The sequence below is a fragment of the Phacochoerus africanus genome, chromosome 16 (genome assembly GCF_016906955.1).
Source record: "Phacochoerus africanus isolate WHEZ1 chromosome 16, ROS_Pafr_v1, whole genome shotgun sequence".
Lineage (NCBI taxonomy): Eukaryota > Metazoa > Chordata > Mammalia > Artiodactyla > Suidae > Phacochoerus > Phacochoerus africanus.
In genome coordinates, this window is record NC_062559.1 from 9,425,803 (window position 1) to 9,445,312 (window position 19,510).

General features: G+C 47.3%; 1 protein-coding gene across 4 annotated transcripts in view; it reads left to right on the plus strand.

Annotated features, from left to right (window-relative positions):
* SLC37A3 (solute carrier family 37 member 3) overlaps positions 1–19,510 on the plus strand; it is a 103,464-nt gene that overhangs the window by 27,933 nt on the left and 56,021 nt on the right. For all 4 annotated transcript variants that reach the window (XM_047762964.1, XM_047762966.1, XM_047762967.1 and 1 more), the window contains exons 7-13: positions 4,626–4,722; positions 8,608–8,692; positions 9,419–9,597; positions 12,113–12,254; positions 14,404–14,505; positions 15,103–15,150; positions 16,750–16,901. In XM_047762964.1, coding sequence (XP_047618920.1) covers positions 4,626–4,722; positions 8,608–8,692; positions 9,419–9,597; positions 12,113–12,254; positions 14,404–14,505; positions 15,103–15,150; positions 16,750–16,901 — 805 coding nt within the window. The remainder of the gene's footprint in view (positions 1–4,625; positions 4,723–8,607; positions 8,693–9,418; positions 9,598–12,112; positions 12,255–14,403; positions 14,506–15,102; positions 15,151–16,749; positions 16,902–19,510) is intronic.

The following is a 19,510-nucleotide window of genomic DNA, read 5'->3' on the forward strand; positions in this document are numbered from 1 at the left end:
AGTTGGCTGTAGGTGCGTGGGTTTAATTCTGGGCTTTCTATCCTGTTCCACTGATACAGTTGACTTTTGAAAGGAAGCTTTTTTTTTTTTTTTTTTTGCATTTTAGGCAGCACTTGTGGCATATGGAAGTTCCCAAGCTAGGGGTCGAATTGGAGCTGCAGCTGCCAGCCTACACCACAGCCACAGCAATGTGGGATCCGAGCTGCGTCTGCGACCTACACCACATCTCACGGCAACGCCAGATCCTTAACCCACTGAGTGAGGCCAGGGATTGAACTCACATCTTTATGGATGCTAGTAAGGTTCTTAACCCACTGAGCCACAATGGGAATGCCAAGACTGTTTGTTTTTAAGCAGATAGCACCAGTAAGTGAAGCTGATGATGCACTTAGGAGACAGTGACTTTCCTGAACGTGACAGTGAAGCACAAAGTACCAGCAGAAGTGGGACAGCTTAAAATCACAGTTGTTTTCGGCAGGTGCTTGTGAAATTCTGTCTTTGGTCAGCGGCGTTATTGAGAGACCCTGACCTTCCCTCTTCCCTCCAGGACCCTCTTGGTAGGTTGTATGTTTTAGAGGCTTGGGGCAGCTTCACACCATGGAAAACACAGAGGTTATCTAGTTCACATCATTTGTTTTCCAAGTGAAAAAAAATGGGGGTAATTAAGTGATCCACTAGTGGCAGTGATAGTGCACTTGTGCAAACCCAGGCTGTCATCCGTGTCACTGCACTCAGCTCTTTGAGGGGCACAGTGCTTCCCAGATGAGAGCACTGAGCCTTGACCATAACTTGATGGAGGTCACATGGCTGGAAGCTAGGACTTTGGAGCAGACTTTATTTTTCACTGTACTGTTGCTGTCTTCCTGTTCATTTCGTCGTGTGTGTGTGTGTCTTTTTAGGGCTGAACCCACGGCATATGGAGGTTTCCAGGCTAGGGGTCAAATTGAAGCTGTAGCTGCTAGCCTACACCACACCCACAGCAACTCAGGATCCAAGCTGCATATGCGACCTACACCACAGCTCACGGCAACGCTGGATCCTTAACCCACTAATCGAGGCCAGGGATTGAACCTGAGTCATCATGGATACTAGTTGGGTTCATTACTGCTGAGCCACAACAGAAACTTCACCCGTTCCAAGGCTCAGATTCCTTTTGTCTCCGAGGTTATAAAGACATTGAAAGGGCTAAAAAACCTGGACCTAACGCTGTGTTAAAACATGTATAAAGTAGAATAAAATACAAATTTAAGTGTTGAAAGAATTTAACTTTTTGGAGTTCCCTGGTGGCTCCGAAGGTTAAGGTTCCAGCGTTGTCACTGCTGTGGTATGAGTTTGATCCCTGGCCCTGGGAACATCCATATGCCATGGGTGTGGCCCAAAATTTAACTTGTCTTAACTGCTTGTTTTGGTTTTTTTTCATCAGCTGCACTGCCATTGCCTATGACTGGAGTTTCTCACTTTTCTTCTGGACTATCATACTAGCTAGTTTTCGTTCCATCAAACTCTTGGCTCACCCATCTGTTTTTTGTTGTTTTTTTTTAAATGGCCTTGGAACTTCCACATGGCAGTGCAATATATGGAAGTTCCCAGGCCAGGGATTGAATCTGAGCCACAGCTGCAATCTACACTACAGCTGTGGCAACACCAGATCCTTTTCAGCCCACTGCACCAGGCCGGGGATCAAACCCTTGCCTTCACAGCTACCCTAGACCCTGCAGACAGCTTCTTTTTTCTTTTCTTTTTTTTTTCTCATTTCTTTTTTTTTTTTTTGGTCTTTTTGTATTTTCTAGGGTTGCTTCCGTGGCGTATGGGGGTTCCCAGGCTAGGGGTCCAATCGGAGCTGTAGCCTCCGGCCTACGCCAGAGCCACAGCAACGCGGGATCCGAGCCGCGTCTGCAACCTACACCCCAGCTCACGGCAACGCCGGATCCTTAACCCACTGAGCAAGGGCAGGGACCGAACCCACAACCTCATGATTTCTAGTCGGATTCGTTAACCACTGCGCCACGACGGGAACTCCCTCTTTTCTTTTTTTAATTACTCAGTGAATTTCATTACATTTATTTTTATTTTATTTATTTTTTTGTCTTTTTACTATTTCTTGGGCTGTTCCCACGGCATATGGAGGTTCCCAGGCTAGGGGTCGAATCAGAGCTGTAGCCGCCAGCCTACGCCAGAGCCACAGCAACTCGGGATCCGAGCCGCGTCTGCAACCTACACCACAGCTCACGGCAACGCCGGATCGTTAACCCACTGAGCAAGGGCAGGGACCGAACCCGTAACCCCATGGTTCCTAGTCGGATTCGTCGACCACTGCGCCATGACGGGAACTCCGAATTTCATTACATTTATAGTTGTACAACAATCACCACAACCAAATTTTATAGCATTTCCATCCCAAACCCTCAGTGTATCCCCCCACCCCGCACCCGTCTCATTTGGAAACCGTAAGTTTTTCAAAGTCCGTGAGTCAGTGTCTGTTCCCTGCAGTCAGATTCTTAACCCACTGTGCCTCAGCGGGAACATTTTTTTTTAAGGACTTTATTGTGGTATACGATAAGCAACACATGTTCCGGGTGTAAAATTTGGTGAATCTGAGCATGTGTACACCTGTAAAAGTATCATCACAATTAAGAGAATGACAGAATCCACCACCCCGCAAGGATTCCTTGTGTCTCTTGGTAATTCCTCCCTCTCCCGTTCCCACCACCTCGTCCTCCCTTCTCCCTCCCACTGCCGTTTCCAGGCAACGGCTGATTGGCTGTCTGAGGTTTTTTTTGAATAAGATGTGCAGTTTATTTACTTTTTAAGTCTTTTTAAAATTGAAAAAAGAACTTTAACTCAGTGAATTTTATTACATTTGTAGTTGTACATTGAACATCACAACCCAGTTTCATAGCATTTCCATCCCAAACCCCCAGCCCATCCCCTGCTACCCCCCTAACCTTTGGAAACCATAAGTTTTTCAAAGTCTGTGAGTCAGTACCTGTTCTGCTCAGAAGTTCATTGTAACCTTTTTTTAGATTCTGCATGTTAGTGATAGCGTATGACGTTGGTGTCTCACTGTCTGACTGCCGTCACTTAGCATGATCATTTCTAGGTCCGTCCGTGTTGCTGCCACTGCCATTATTTCTTTCCTTTTTATGGCTGAGTAATATTCTGTTGTGTGTATGTACCACATCTTCTTGATCCACTCCTCTGTTGATGGACATTTAGGTTCCTTCCACGTCTTGGCTGTTGTATATAGTGCTGCAATGAACATTGGGATGCATTGTCTTTTCGAGTCATTGTTTTCTTTGCTGTCATTTGAGGTTATCTGAATTCTCTAAAATCTCATGGAAGTGAAACCATGCAGTATATGTTCTTATCTGTCATCTTGCACTCAGCACAGTAATGATGACATGCATTCACGTGCGCACCAGTATTTTGTTGCTTTTTATAGCTGAGCTGTCCCCCGTTGTATGACAACCTATCTGTTTCCCTGTTGGTGAACATTTGGGTTGTTTTTAGTTTTTGCCTTTTCTTAGTAAAGCTGCTGCGAACGCCGGGGTCTGAATCCTTGTAGGACATACGCTTTCGTTTCCCTTGGATAAAAGCCTTGGAGTAGAGTGGCTGGATCAAATGGCAGGTGTGCGTTTATCTTTTTAAGAAACCAGCAGTTTCTTCCAGGGGTTGAACCACATACATCCTCACCGGTAGAGTGTCTGGGTTCTAGTTGCTGTAGGGCTTTGTCAGCGCTTGGTGTGCTGGGTGTGTGTTGCTTTTGGCTCTTCTTGTGGTTTTGATTTGCATTTCACTGGTAATGTTATTTGCCTGATAATGTTGAGTGGCTTTTCATGTGCTTATTTGCATCTTATTTGTGTGTGTATGTGTACAGGTGTGTGAAGTAGTTGTTAAAATCTTTTGCCCCCTTTTCAGAAACTTTGTATTTGAGATGATTGTAGATTTATATACTCTTTAGCATTTTATTGCTAAAATTTATATACTCTTTAGCATTTTATTGTACATCATTGAGTTTTGAGTGTTCTTTTTATTTCATTCACGTCTTTTGTCAGATAAGTGATCTGCAGATACTTTCTCCCAGTCCATGTCTTGTGTTTTTAAATTGTCTTAACAGTGTCTTTCTGGAGTTCCCGTTGTGGCTCAGTTGTAATGAACCTGACTAGTATCCCTGAGGATGTGGGTTCGATCCCTGGCCTCGATCAGTAGGTTAAGGATCCGGTGTTGCTGTGAGCTGTGGTGTAGGCTGGCAGCTGTAGCTCCTATTCAACCCTTAGCCTGGGAACTTCATATGCTGCACTTGTGAGAGTAAAAGACCTCTCGGGGTCAATATGGAATTAATTACAAGTGCCCTAAAAAGCAAACAGACAAACAAAAAAACTGTGTCTTTCAGTGAGCCCCAAATTAACCTTTAGTGGTATAAAATCTTAGAGGAGCCTGACGTTGTGCCATTTGGGTATAAATATATTATTTTTTTAATTTTAATTTTTTTTGACTTTTTGCCTTTTCTAGGGTATATTTAAAAAAAAAAACCAAAACCTTCAAATGAAATGTTGCTTCTTCGTAATGTGAGCTTGCACTGACTCTGATCCTGTTTTCTTCTCTTTACGCGGTCCCCGCCTTAGCCGAGGGGTGGTTTTTGGTCTGTGGAGTGCCTGTGCTTCAGTGGGCAATATTCTGGGAGCGTGCCTGGCTTCTTCTGTTCTACAGTATGGTTATGAGGTGGGTATTTCTTTCTTTTTTTTTTTTTTTTTGAGGTGGGTATTTCTTTCCAGCTTTTTCTCGAGTATGTAAGCATATTTTTATTTTTAGGAAGTAATCCTATGACCATTGAGAACAATCCAGAGCTATGTCTGGGGAGGCCAGTTTGTGTTAAGAGTGGACAAATTTTTGGTAAATTCAAACATGCTAAAAAAATTACTCGTGGAAGAACACCCACGTCTAAAAACTTATAATCAATTGAGGACAAGTATGTGCAACTCAAGGTACAGATAAAGAACTAATTTCCCGTGTGTGTAATAGTGTATAAAGAGTGCCCACGAATTGATAAAGACCTAGAGCACACTGAAAGGAAAGGACTGGAATGTGTAGTTCGTGAAAAGGAAATAGTTATGGCCCATAGACATAGGACAGGATACTCCACTTCACTCAGGACTTTTCATTCAGTGAGTATTTTGAAGCTCCTCTAAGTGCCCCTGGGCAGTAGAGAATTAGAGCCTGACCACAGGAGACAGAAATCTCTGCCCTTGGAGTTCCTGTTGTGGCTCAGCGGTAACGAACCTGACTAGTATCCATGAGGACATGGTTTGATTCCTGGCCTCACTCAGTGGCTTAAGGGTCCCCCGTTGCCATGGGTGTGGTATGGTCTGACAACTGCAGCTCTGATTCAACCCCTAGCCTGGGAACTTCTGTATCCCACAGGTGTGGCCCTAAAAAGGCAAAGAAAACCCCCCAGACAACGCTGCCCTTATGAAGTTTAGTGGGCAGAGAAATGCAGATTAAAACTACTCTGTGTAGAAGGAGTTCTCTGGTGGTGCAGCGGGGTTAAGGATCCAGTGTTGTTGCACCAGCAGTTTAGGCTGCTGCTGTTATGCGGATTCGATCCCTGGCCCGGGAACTTTCACAGGTCACAGGTATGGCCAAATAAAAGACAAACAAACAAACAGACTACTCTGTAGAATTCCCTGGTGGCTCAGAGGGGTTAAGGATCTAGCGTTGTCACCGCCATGGCTCGGGTCACTTCTGTGGCGTCGTTCTGTTGTTGGCCTGGGAACTTTTGCATGCTGGGGGTGTGGTAAAAAAAAAAACCCCAAAAAACAAAAATTATACTGTTTTAAAAAACAGGAAAAATCTACATTGTATACTCCTTAAATTGGTAAAAACCCCCAAAATTTGATAGTATTTTTATGAGGATGTGACAAAACATTGTGGCTGTGAGAGTAAAAGGCCTCTTGGGGTCAATGTGGAATTAATTACCAGTGCTGTAACCCAGCACTTCCACCTGCATGAATTAATCCCACCGGCTAATATACTTCAACGTGTGCAAAGAGATGCATCTGCAGGGTGATTTACTTCAGCATTGTTGGTAATAGCAAGAGATTGATAACAAATGTCTCCCAAAAGGGAGATAAACTGTGGAATACCTTTTTTTTAGGGTTGCACCTGCAGCATATGGAGGTTCCCAGGCTAGGGGTCATATCAGAGCTGTAGCTGCTGGCCTACACCACAGCCACAGCCATGTGAGGGCCAAGCCTTGTCTGCGACCTACACCACAGCTCATGGCAACACCAGATCCTTAACTCACTGAGCGAGGCCAGGGATCAAACCTGAGTCCTCAGGGATACTAGTCAGATTTATTTCCACTGAGCCATGACGAGAACTCCAAACTGTGGAACCCCTCTTAAATGGAATTCTGTGCAGCTGTGAGATAGAGTTAGGCAGCTGTGCGTGTCCTGATAGGGAAAGAGCTCAACGGTGTGTTAAGTGAAGAGAGCAAGGCTGGGAGTTCCCGCCATGGTGCGGGGGTCGCTGCAGAGGTGTAAGTTCAATCCCCCACCCAACGCAGTGCCTTAAAGGATCCTGAGTTGCTGAAGTTGTGGTGTAGGTCGCAGCTGTGGCTTGGTTTCAGTCCCTGGCCTGGGAACTTTAATGTGCTACGGGTGCAGCCTTAAAATAAAAATTAAAAAAAAAAAAGGCCATGTTACATACCCATCTGCACTGAATGCTGCTGTTTGTGTGAAATGGAGGAAGTATTAGATTATTTCTATTGGCTTATATGTTTCCAAAACAGTCTCTGGAGAGTGAACATTAAACAACAGTGGATACATGTTGGAAAGATGGGAGAAGAGATGGGAGGGAGGGTTTAATTACACATCTACGTTTTGTTATTGGAATCATGTCAGTGTATTGCGTGTTCAAAAACCTAATGATTAAAAGTAAATAGCTCTTCTAAAAAGTAGATAATTTTTTTGTTTGTTTGGTTTGTTTTGTTTTTAGGGCCACGCCCGCAGCATATGGAGGTTCCCAGGTTAGGGATTGAATTGGAGCTGTAGCTGCCAGCCTACACCACAGCCACAGCCACAGCCACAGCCACGCCAGATCCAAGCTGTGTCTGTGACCTACCCCACAGCTCACGGCAACACCGGATCCTTTACCCTCTGAGAGAGGCCAGGGATCAAACCTGTGTCCTCATGGATACTAGTCAGTTTCGTTTCTGCTCTGCCACGATGGGAGCTCCAAAAGTAGATAAATTTTCAAGCAGTTCACAAAGCATTTGATCCCTGAAGAATTTCGGTCTAGTTAGGGTCAGTGGGAAGGCCTTCCTATATTTAGGGTCACGTTTTTAGGTTTAGCTTCCCACCTGGATGTACTCACTGGCTCCGATGGGTATTTTGCTTCACTTTTCCTGTTGCTCTGAGATTTGACTTCTGGAAACGCTCATTTTGTCACTCGCCTAGCCACGCCAGGCTCCATTCTCTCTTAAATAAAATTCAACAACTCGGCCTGGCTTTTGAGTCCTTCATCTTTTTTTTTTTTTTTCTGTCTTTTGTCCTTTTAGGGCCACACTCGTGGCATATGGAGGTTCCCAGGCTAGGGGTTGAATCAGAGCTGTTGCGGCCCACGGATGCCAGAGCCGCGGCAATGCGGGATCCGAGCCGTGCCTGCAACCTACACCACAGCTCACGGCAATGCCAGATCGTCAACCCACTGAGTGAAGCCAGGGATCGAACCCGCAACCTCATGGTTCCTAGTTGGATTCGTTAGCCAGTGAGCCACGACGGGAACTCCCTTGAGTCCTTCATCTTGATAGCACCTTTCCAAATCGGTTTTCTTCCGTTACCCCCAGCAGAAGCCCTCATCTCTCACCGTGCAGAAGGCTTTCCGTCTCCCTCCCACCCAGTGCCTTTGCTGTAGTCGTTCTGGGAAGGATGGTCACTTGCTCTGATTATCGGCTCTTCCCTAAATCCTCCTTCAACCTCTTTAGCTGTTTCCTTCCGTTTTTTTTTTTTTTTTATTGTTGTTGTTGTTGTTACTTGTTTGATTTTGGCACATTCAAGTTCCTGCGCCAGGGATTGAACCTGCACCCCAGCAGTGACATGAGCCGCTGCAGTAACAAGGCCGCTCCTTAGCCCTTGGAGTCACTAGGGAACTCCTAGCTGTTGCCTTCCGAATTCCTGTGCATGTTTTCCTGTTGGGATTGGGCTGTCTCATTTATTCGGCTGCATGCTGCCTTTTATTATTCTTCTGTGTATGGTTTCGTCCCTCCCCCCAGCTAAACAATACCTTGGAGGGCAGCTCCTGTCTGTCGTGGGAGGCTTTGTGGTGTAAAGAGTGATACTTGGGGAGCTGGTTCTGGTTTCACAATCATCCTAGTAGCACTCAGTGTCCGAGAGACCTTAATTTTCCTCTCTGAAGCCCGTGTAGTCATTGGGAAGAACTCGTGAGAAAACACAGGTAAAACACTGGGCCTGGCACGTGGTGCAGGCCGGGACCTCAGCTGTCCTTTCCTTCCCGGTCACCCTGTCCTTCCCGCCCCCACCCCTGCCTCCAGTGACTGCCTCGAACCCGTGTCCCAGATGTGTCAGCTCACCTTGCTTCTCCCTCCAGTACGCCTTCCTGGTGACGGCGGCCGTGCAGTGTGCTGGTGGGGTCGTCATCTTCTTTGGACTCCTGGTGTCCCCAGAGGAACTCGGTGAGGAGAAGCTGTCCCCATCTGTCCAGAAGGTCTCATGGTTACGGGCGAAGAGACATCCGTGGCCAGGACAGCCCAGCCCTTTCTTTCCAGGAGAACCGTGAGCTGTTTGCAGTGAATGAAAGGAGCAGTATTGCTGTTTGTGTCTTGCAGATGCCAAGGCCTTGCCTGGCCTGGCCACGGTGTTGGAGGGAGGGAGGCCCACGTTTTTATGGCTTCGGGGAAAACTCATCCGTCGCAAATGGGTTTGTAATGGAGACGCTGGCTAGATATGGGCGCGGATGTATTTTGAATTTCACTTCTTGAGACAGATTTCTTTTCCATCATGGAAATCATCTCGTGTACTGGTCTGTGGTTAAATACAGGACGTGTACAAGCAAAACCGCAGAAGCAAATATGTACATTTCGTCTATCTTTTGAGTGTTATTAAAGAGACATGTCCGTTTAATGGTATATAATTAACTTTTTTTTTGTATGTAAGAGGGTATGATGTAGTTGAAAAAGCATTGCCTTGAAGCCAGATAAAGGAGCATTAGAGTCCTGGGTTTGTTGCTCAAGAGCTCTGTGACCTTAATTGACCTTGGATTCTGAACCGTCCTGGTTGCTTCTGTGAAATGGAGATGAGACGTAACATGGGTCCCATAAGTGGTGACGTCTGCATAGCACTTAGCACAGTGCTGGGCACCTGGACGGCCCTCTGAACGTGCCTGTCACTGTTGTTTGTAGGTCTCCCGGGTATTGAGGCAGAAGAAAAGTTTGAAGACGACTCACACAGGCCATTGATGAATGGTGCTGAAAATGAAGATGAATCTGAGTCTAATTATTCAATCCAAGAAGGCAATCCTGTTACCCATGTCAAGGCAATAAGCTTTTACCAGGCTTGTTGCCTGCCTGGCGTTATACCGGTAAGGACTGTTCGGGTCTCCTCAGCACAGCTGCTGAGGTATTATTGCTGGACAGTAACCCTGCCTGGGCTAAAGCATCTTGAAGTATTTAGCTTCTCTTTGAGACTTTTTTTTAGGAGTGTCTGTTCAGAGGAATATGTATAGTGGCCCTCAGCTTGTCTCTAAATTGGCACCACTTGAAATTTTTATCTGATATCTCATGTAGGAGTTGGCAGACTTTTTTTTTTTTCTGTGCAGAGCCAGATGGTAAATGTTTTTAGCTTTGGGGGGGGGGGGGGGGCTGGACAGTCTCTGCCCCAACTGCTCAACTCTAGAGCAGAAGAAGCCACGGACAGTATGGAACAAATGGACCTGGCCAGATTTGGCCTGTGAGCCCGAGTTTACTGACCCTGATCTAGTGTTCGAGTGAGAAGGCAAAATTGATATCTTAAAAATGTATACTTTTTGGCCTATGTGAAGTATAAGAGAATCATAAGTAGACCAAGAGGGGTTTTGCTCTTTTTTTTTTTTTTAAAGGGCTACACCCAAGGCATATGAAAGTTTCCAGGTGAGGGGTCGAATCAGAGCTGCAGCTGTTGGCCTATACCACAGCCACAGCAACGCGGGATCCGAGCCGTGTCTGCGACCTACACCACAGCTCACGGCAACCCAGATCCCCGACCCCCTGAGCAAGGCCAGGGATCACACCTGCATCCTCATGGATACTAGTCAGATTCGTTTCTGCTAGGCCAGAACGGGAACTACCAAGAGGGGTTTTGAATGGATTGTTAAGTCTGCCTTTGCCTATATTCTTACCATCCTAGGGGGAAAAAGTTTGCCCTTCGAATAAGAAAAAAATCAGAGGAGAATACTCCACAGTGTTTCTTGGTAATGCATTCCAGTGTTTCCACAACCTTAACAGTCAGGTTTTTTCCTAACGTCTTAACTGAATCCCTTCTGCTGCGGTTTTTCTGTCTTGGTGTTTTGGGTGCGCTAGCTCAGGATAGAAGAGGCCTAGGTTATGTGTCCAGCTTACCCACTAACTCTCTGTGAGGCCTGGGCTAAGTCACTCAGCCCGTCCTTGTGTCTCAGTTCCCCTGTCTGTGGAATAGGAGGTCCACCCGTCAGTCCTCCCTGGCGTCGTAACATCGGGTTATTGTGCTGTGAATAAGCACCCTTTTAACGTTCTTGTTTCGGGGTGCTTCCTGAGCACCGCCCCTCAGTTAGAGTCAGAGTCCGCAGGTTGTCCTGTTTCACACCCAGGAGGTCCCTGCTACCTGTGCCCCCAAGCGAAAGGGACGGACCTGTGCAGAGAGTTTAAGCAGGAGCTGGAATTTGCAGTGCACGTTCCCACAACTCTCCAACCAGAAGATGACGTCAAATACAAGGGAAACGCAGGCTCCTTTGGGCCCGTTCTTATGCTCACAATTAGTATTTTTTCAAGTAGTTATTAAAACACTCTGCTGGTAGTAGTTTAATTGCTGAGACAGAACTTAGGGGGGTCGTGACTCCACAGGGCCTGCTCATGCTGTTCCTTCATATTTCCCAAGCTATTGTTCCCTGCCCTGGGCCGAGTGTAAAGGAAATCTAGTTAACTTAATTCCTTTGTCTTGGTGGCAGGCTGTCTGGACAAAACGGCCTCATGATTGGGATTCGGCTCTCTAGGGGGTGGCTGCTGCCCTGCCAGGGAGGCTGTTTTAGAACAAGTGATACCTAGGGAATAACTGGCAGCTCCAGGGAGACGAATATACTAGCCAGACAGCCTTTGAAGTCAGTCTCCCCGCTCCTCCCCCCTTTGCCTTTGATGCTAAACGTCAGGATTTCCTGGTGAGAATGTGTCGAGCACGAGCCTCTCAGCCCCACGGCCATCTCCGGGCCACTGCAACTTGCACGCCTCTGCATGGAGCCGCAGGACCCATGACCGTCCCAACCCTTCCTTTCTGACTCCCCCTGTCGACGCGGGCACATCAGGCTTTTGGAAACTGCAACGCGAAGGCACTTTCCACGTTGATGCTTCTCTCAGACCTTGAAACTGTAATCCAGCCCCATTACTTTGCATTGATCATAACAGAAACTTGGCAGGTCGTAGAAGAGCCAGAAAAGCCTCGCTGCTTGCAGTGAAAGCTGTGAGGGTTCCTGGATTCCCTTGCTGGTGGGTACTGCTAGTTAGTGGCGTGACCGGCTTTCTCTTGACCTGCATAAAGAAGTCTGAGTATGTGCCCTGCCTCAGAGGTTAAAAACACTGGTTTGCCTCTACCAGAGAACTGAAAGGAGACGAAAGCGGGGACAACCGAGGAAGAGTCCTGTGTGCTTTTTATCCCAGAGGCCTTTCTAGATGCGAACAGGCGTGAGGAGAGGAGGGAGACTAGGTTAAGTCAGGCAAATGGGAATTTGTCGAAACGTTTCAAATTCATTGTAACATCAGGTACTGTTTGCCCCCAACTCCTCTCTCTTGTTTTGCTTTTTAATTACATTAAAAACGGTGGTCCTGCTGGGCTCTTTGTTCCTTTTTGACATCTGGATGTTTTTCTTACAGTATTCACTGGCCTTTGCCTGCTTGAAGTTAGTGAATTACTCCTTCTTCTTCTGGTTGCCCTTTTATCTGAGTAACAACTTTGGATGGAAGGAGGCCGAAGCCGACAAGCTGTCCATTTGGTACGATGTCGGAGGAATTATAGGTAAGGCCAGCAGTGCATCTTTTTTTATAACGAAAGTTAATCCCTCGTCATATTTTCCTGGGCTATGAAATCTGGCATCATTTAAAGTTTTTTGTTCATTCCACAGCTAGATTTCCTAAACTGTCCTACCAGAAAATAGCCAAACTTTTAAAAAAAAAAAAAAAAAAAAAGGCCAGAAGAGGAGACCTCGCCTGCGGCAGTCTTGTGATTTATAGGGCTCTTTTTTTCTCGGTCCCGTGTGGATGGATCAGTTCTTTTGTCTCAGGAAGCGCAGGGATGTTTTGCTCTCTGATCTCGTGAAGTGTAACCCCTTTGTGCGATTTCAGTGATAGCTCGGCTGCGAAGCTAATCGTCCGCCAGGGAGCCAAGTTAGAATGTGGACGTGATCACTTTACCCCCCGCGTTTCCTACCGCTGGCAGCCAAAGAAGGGAAAGATAGAAGTTGCGTGTATTGGCTGTTAGATCATAAAGATGGGAGTAATAGTAGGGATTTATGTTACGATCACTTCACTGTATGCAGCAGATTTTTTTTTTTTTTTTTTTTAATTTTATGGTCGCACCCACGACATGAAAGTTCCTGGCCAGGGATCGAATCCCTTGAGCCACAGCTGCGACCTGTGCCACAGGCGCAGCAACACCAGATCCTTTTACCCACTGCGCTGGGCCAGGGATTGAACCCACTTTTGTAGCAGCTCAGGCTGCTGCAGTCAGGTTCTTTTCTTTTTTTTTTTTTTAATCTTTTTGCTTTTCTAGGGCTGCTCTCATGGCATATGGAGGTTCCTGGGCTAGGGGTTGAATCAGAGCTGTAGCCACTGGCCTACGACACAGGCACAGCAACTCAGGATCCAAGCCGCGTCTGCGACCTAACGCCACAGCTCACAGCAATGCTGGATCCTTAACCCACTGAGCAAGGCCAGGGATCGAACCCACAACCTCATGGTTCCTAGTCGGATTCGTTAACCACTGCGCCACGACGGGAACTCCTGCAGTCAGATTCTTAACCCACTGTGCCACGGTGGGAACTCCTGTACACAAGAAGATTTTAATATAACTTTTTGCTATAGCTGGAAGTATAAATAAGTCGGAAACTTTAAAATCAGACGGATGTACAAGACTGCATTTTGGTGGATATTGCTTCTATGGGTGTGGTGAAACACTAATATCCTTTCTATAATGTTTACATTTAGAAGTGTGGTAAGAGGAGGAGTTCCTGTCGTGGTGCAGTGGAAATGAATCCGACTAGGAAGTGTGAGGTTGCGGGTTCAATCCCTGGCCTTGCTCAGTGGGTCAAGGATCTGGCATTGCTGTGAGCTGTGGTGTAGGTCGCAGATGCGGCTCAGATCTGGCGTGGCTGTGGCTGTGGCATAGGCTGGCGGCTACAGCTCCAATGCGACCCCCAGCCTGGGAACCTCCATATGCCGAGAGTGTGGCCCTCAAAAGGCTAAAACAAAAAAAAGAAGTGTGGTAAGACTAAGTGTTTTCTGAGCTCATGAAAGCGTGGTGTATCCTTAGGCGATACTGTGTTTGAACCCGTGTGCTCTTCTTCCAGAGCCAAAGGTGAGGTTGACGCCTTTAGACCTGCACATCCGTCTGGGTCTCTGATGAGGATGTAGCAGGTGCCCCGTGGCCCCAGACCTCCAAACAGGACTATGTCTAAATGTGACTAAGAGGCTTCAAGGATCTACACGACCTCTTTTTAAGCATCCTGTCCTGTTAGTTATTACTGAGCCATAATCGCTGCATTCAATTTTAGGGAGCATTTATGTTCCCGACTACTAATAGCCTGTGAGGCATAGTCCTTGATTAATTACCTTTTAAAATAAAAAGCAGAAAAATCAGGAAAAGCCTTCACAGCTGCTTTGAGAAGGAAAAGCAAGAAGGAATATGGGGGGTAGTTCTGATGATTTTTCCCTTGTTTTAGTGTCTGAATTGCGGTGTCCTGTCCCCATCATCCGCATGGCGGTTCACAGTCAGGTAGCCTTTCTAAAAGGAAATCTCGGAGGAATCTTTTTAGGGGAGGCAGCTCTCTTTTTGCAGAGACACGTGTTAGGATCCTGATAGCGGGCGGAGGGTACGTGGTAAGCAAGAGTGAGGTAACTGAGCTAACTTGGAAATGACTCTGATGGGGCTGCCCTCTTTGTGCTTGAAGGTGGCACTCTGCAGGGCTTCGTCTCCGATGTGCTGCAGAAGAGAGCCCCCGTTTTAGCCCTCAGCCTGCTGCTGGCTGTCGGGTCCCTCGTTGGATACAGCCGTGAGTATTCCCTTGCCAGTACATTATTTCCCTGATCCCTTGGGTCCAAGGCATTTATTTGCCTTGAGTCAGTGATCAGCCGGGGGAGAGCAGCCGCAACAGCGTAAGAGGGGAACTTTGTGTTGTCCTGTAAAAGCGGGTGAGAGTATCATCACATAGTTTTATTTGTATTGGGGAGGAAACTGGCATCTCTCCTGCTTTGTTGGTTTGTTTAAAAGCTTGCTGGGGAGTGCATATGCTTTGTTTGTGGGTAGGCTCCAGAGGGACAGCATTAGAGCCAATAAAACAATAAAAGGGACAAGGTTTCAAAAGAGGAAAGATGGTAATTAGTAGGTTTGGTGTATGTTCCTTAAGATGCTGCTGAGATAGAAGTAGAGTTTTTCTGTAGCTTTTACAAGTCGCAGTAGCTTGAGCACCAGTGAGAGGCAGACATTGCAAATAAAAGTTGGGAGAGGCGGTGCTGGAGTGGATCCGCCTGTCGTCTGCCGGTGTGATGGGTGAGGCCGCGGCGAGCCGGATCAGTGTGTGCCGTTCGGTGGAGGCACGTGTAATGCGCGCTCCTCACAGCTTTGTCCTGTGTCTTGTCTTCCCTCACAGGTTCTCCAAACGATAAGTCCATCAATGCCCTTCTGATGGCTGTCACAGGTAGGCCGAGGGCTCTGTTGCACTGCCTTCTCCCTCTATAAATAAAAAGGAAAGGAGGAAACTGATTTCTCCCTCAGTTTGAGTAATGCTAAAACCTTAATCGTGGAGAACTCAAACAGTTAAAAGAAAGATGCCTCAGTCTTGCTGTTATAGCCGCAGTCCCCCCTTTGTTTGGCCACGTCCATGGCATGTGGATGTTCCCAGGCCAGGGATCGAACCCGAGCCACAGCAGCGACAACGTCTGTCCTTAACCCACTGTGCCAGAAGGAAACTCCTTGAGAAGCATCCCTCTTAGCAGAGATTTTCTACGATTTTTGATTCCTGCCCCACCGAATTACTTCCAGAAGTGGCTTAGGAAGATGCCCCAGGGGATGCCAGTTCACCAGCTTTCCCCAAGTCCAGTATAGCTAGTCCTTCCTCCTTATGCTGGAATTGGTCAGCTTTTCTTTCTCTCTCTTTTTTTTTTTTTTTTTGGTCTTTTTAGGGCCGCACTCACAGCATATGAAGCTTCCCAGGCTAGGGATCAAATCGGAGCTGTAGCCACTGGCCTACCCCACAGCCACAGCAACACAGGATCCGAGCCTCATCTGCGACCTATACCATAGCTCGCGGCAACGCTGGATCCTTAACCCCCTGAACAAGAACGCAGGGATCGCACCTGCGTCCTCATGGATGCTGGTCGGGTTTGTTAAGCACTGAGCCACAGCGGGATCTCCAGTCAGTATTTTTTGCTTGAGTCCCGGATGAAACAGTTGAGGGCAGTTAGTGACCATGTTAGAGACAAGTTCTTATTGTGAACCTGAGACCATGGGAGACGGGGCGGGGGCCCTGCTGCCTGAGGCACGTGGAGCCGATCGAGGCGCTGGACAGAGTCACGTGGGCCGACTGCTGCTCAGACCTTGGACGGCCTCCCTGAGAGCAGAGGCAGGTGGAATGCCCTGCACCGTTTAGATCGCTTTTGCTCTTCTCCCCCTTTTCCTCCAGTATGTTTGTTTGGCTGAATCGGGGTAGTCTGACGCCCTGTGACGTGTCTCTCCCATAGAATTTGACAAGCTAGTGCAGTTAGTTGTCCGTGAATGCACGATTCACTGGATTAGAAAGGTGCGTGTTCACTATATATGTTTTTTAAATTTTTAAGTTTTTTTTTGGTATCTTTAGGGCCGTACCTGCAGCATGTGAAAGTTCCCAGGCTACGGGTCTAGTGAGAGCTGTCGCTGCCGGCCTACACCACAGCCACACCCACAGATCAGAGCTGCGTCTGCGACCTCCACCACAGCTCACGGCAGTGCCAGATCCTTAACTCACTGAGTGAGGCCTGGGCTCGAACCTGCATCCGCATGGATGCTAGTTGGGTTCGTCACCACTGAGCCAAGATGGGAGCTCCCATATTTTCTTTTTACAGAAAAGTGGATGCTAACTAGGTTGAAGATGCTCCTCTCTGGGGGAGTTTCCATTTTTACCAGTTCTTTCTTTCCCTCTTTCTGTTTTTCTCCAACATACGGATGAAGATGCTGGGATAAGGATTTGCCTTATTCAGTAGATTCTTAGCATTGTCACAAAGAGTGTCTTAGTAAGACCCTATTCTATTTATAAATTCAGGGTTTTTCATCGGGGGCCCTTCTAATATGATCAGCTCTGCTATTTCTGCGGACCTGGGTCGTCAAGAACTGATCCAAGGGAGCAATGAGGCTCTGGCGACCGTCACAGGAATCGTTGATGGAACTGGGAGCATTGGAGCTGCGGTGGGCCAGGTGAGAGAGCAGTTGACACCTTGACTTGGGGTGTCCTGTCGTCCTGAATTCATCAGTGAAGAGTTTACCCGCGGGACCACAGTAGGTGGCGCTCTTGTGCTGTAGCGCTCTGGGCCGAGAGCCTGGGGTTTTTTGTCTCCTCCGAGGTCCGCCTGATGACGTCGGATGTAGAAGGTCCCTCCGCATGTTTCAGTTCCTTCCTTCCTCTACTTTCTTCCTGTCTAGAAAGATGCTAACACCTCATCAGATCCTTCAGTCCCAGCCCACCACCGCCTTCTTGCAGCCTGAACTTGGCACTCCACGGAGGCCAAGAGACACATGCTTCTCCTTATCCCCCACCTGACAGGCAGGCCCTGCCTCCTCTCCCCCACCAAACCCACACGCGTACACCCGTTCTGCACGTGCATCCCCACCAGAAAATGCCCTGGACCTCACAGCTGCCCTGAGTCGCTTTCTCTGCTTCCTGCCACTGTGTCTCAAAAGGCAGTCTTGTGTCAGAATCATCTGAGCTCTTCACGCAGGTACAGGACACCAAGCTTACTCGAGACGTGCTGAGTGAGAGCCGGGGGCTTCGTCCCTCCACAGGCTCTCCCGGTGACTCTAAGGCGCTCTGAAGTTTGAGATCGTCGAGGCTGAGACTGGCCTGTTGTCGGTAGTCAGACCTATTGCTATGGGTCTTTTTTTGCTTAAATCCAGCTGTAGAAAGGTATTTCTTCTCTGGGGTGGTCGTGAGTCCTGCCGCTCCTCGGGTATGGTGCTCTAGGTCATTGAGTGCTAATCGTGCAGAATATGGATTTGAGCATCATCTGCGTGGATAAAATAGTTGAAGCCGTGGAGTGATGGGATGTTCAGTGGGGAAAGGAAACAGGCAGAACCGCAGAGAATGCTCAGTGGTCAAAGAAGCAGAAAGTCAGAACCTGGGGAGGCGTGTTACTAAGATCATGGACGTGAGAGGCCAGAAGAAAGAAGGGGGGAAACAAGGCTCGTAGGTTTGACATGCAGATCATTAGTGGCCTTGAAGATTGCTGCCTTGCTTGCCTAATGAGGGTGGATCACTGCATGTCTGGTTAATGCGAGAGCAAGTATTGAGGAAGATAAACCTCCCCGAGCCGTATATTGTATATTTATTTGTCAGTGTCTGTCTCTCTCCCCGTAACGTGAGCTTCACAAGGGCAGCTTTATATTTGTTTTATGTTCTGCTGTAGCCCCAGTGTCGGGAATGGTGCCTGGCACGCAGTAGACATTCAGATATTTGCCGAATGGTTATAGCATGAACGCTTGATGGCATCAGTGCGTTAGCACATTTGATTATGAGATTAACAGGAAAAAAAAAATAACTTGGTAAAGATGGGAGAAACTTGTTTTCTTTTCTTTTTTTGTCTTTTTTAGGGCTATACCCATGGCATATGGAGGTTCCCAGGCTAGGGGTCAATCTGGAGCTGTAGCTGCCGGCCTACACCACAGCTCGCTGCAACGCTGGATCCTTAACCCACTGAGCAAGGCCAGGGATCGAACCTGTGTCCTCATGGATATGGGCATCCCTTTCTGAAATTACTGTGTATGAAGTTTTCCTTCCTAGCTAATGTTGTCTTCACTAATCAAATGCATAGATTTTAATTAGCACTTCAAGGACCTTCTTCTTGTTGAGAATGCCTGCCGGTGTTCAGATCCCTAACTGAACTCGGGTCCGCAGTAGACTGACGTTCATGGTTTGGGAAGTAGGATCCAGAGTAAGTCGTTGTTAGCCTTATTCATCCCCCTGCCGTTTTGATTTTTGAATGGTTTCCCATTGCTTGAGGTATGAAACCCCAAACTCCATGACTTAATATTAAAAATTCAGAGTGCTGGACGAATCTGACTAGCATTCATGAGGACACAGGTTCGATCCCTGGCCTTGCCCAGTGGGGTAAGGATCTGGCGTTGCCGTGAGCTGTGGTGTAGCTCGCAGATGTGGCTCTGATCCCGTGTTGCTGTGGTTGTGGTGTAGCCTGGCAGCTGCAGCTCCGAGTCAGTCCTTAGCCTGGGAACTTCTTTATGCCGCTCATGCAGCCCTAAAAGTACCAAAAAAAAAAAAAAAAAGCCATCAGCCTTGTCCCCAGGCACTCCCCTAACTCATACTGAATAGCATTGTTCCCCCAACCTTTCCTTGACTTTCCACCAAAAAACTTGTTTTTTCCCCTCTGGTTTCAATAGCGGTTGGTGCCTCCGTCTAGTAGAACCCTTGTCACAGTGTGTCACATTGATTGGTGTGTTAACCACTGAGCCACAATGGGAGCTCCTTCATTTCTTCCACTTAAAATTTTGACTAGTAAGGTGAACATGGGTTAAACTCTTACATCTGTGGTCAATTGATTTTTGACAAAGGTACCAATACAATGGGGAAAAAGTGGTTTCTTCACCAACAAACAGTGCTGGAAAAACTGGATATACACAGTGCAAAATAGTGAATTTGGACCTTTTCCATATTCACTCAAAATGGATCAAATACCTAAGGAGCTAAAACTATAAACCTTTAGAAAGGACTTCCCATTGTGGCGCAGTGGAAGTGAATCCGACTAGGAACCATGAGGTTGTGGGTTCGATCCCTGGCCTTGCTCAGTGGGTTAAGG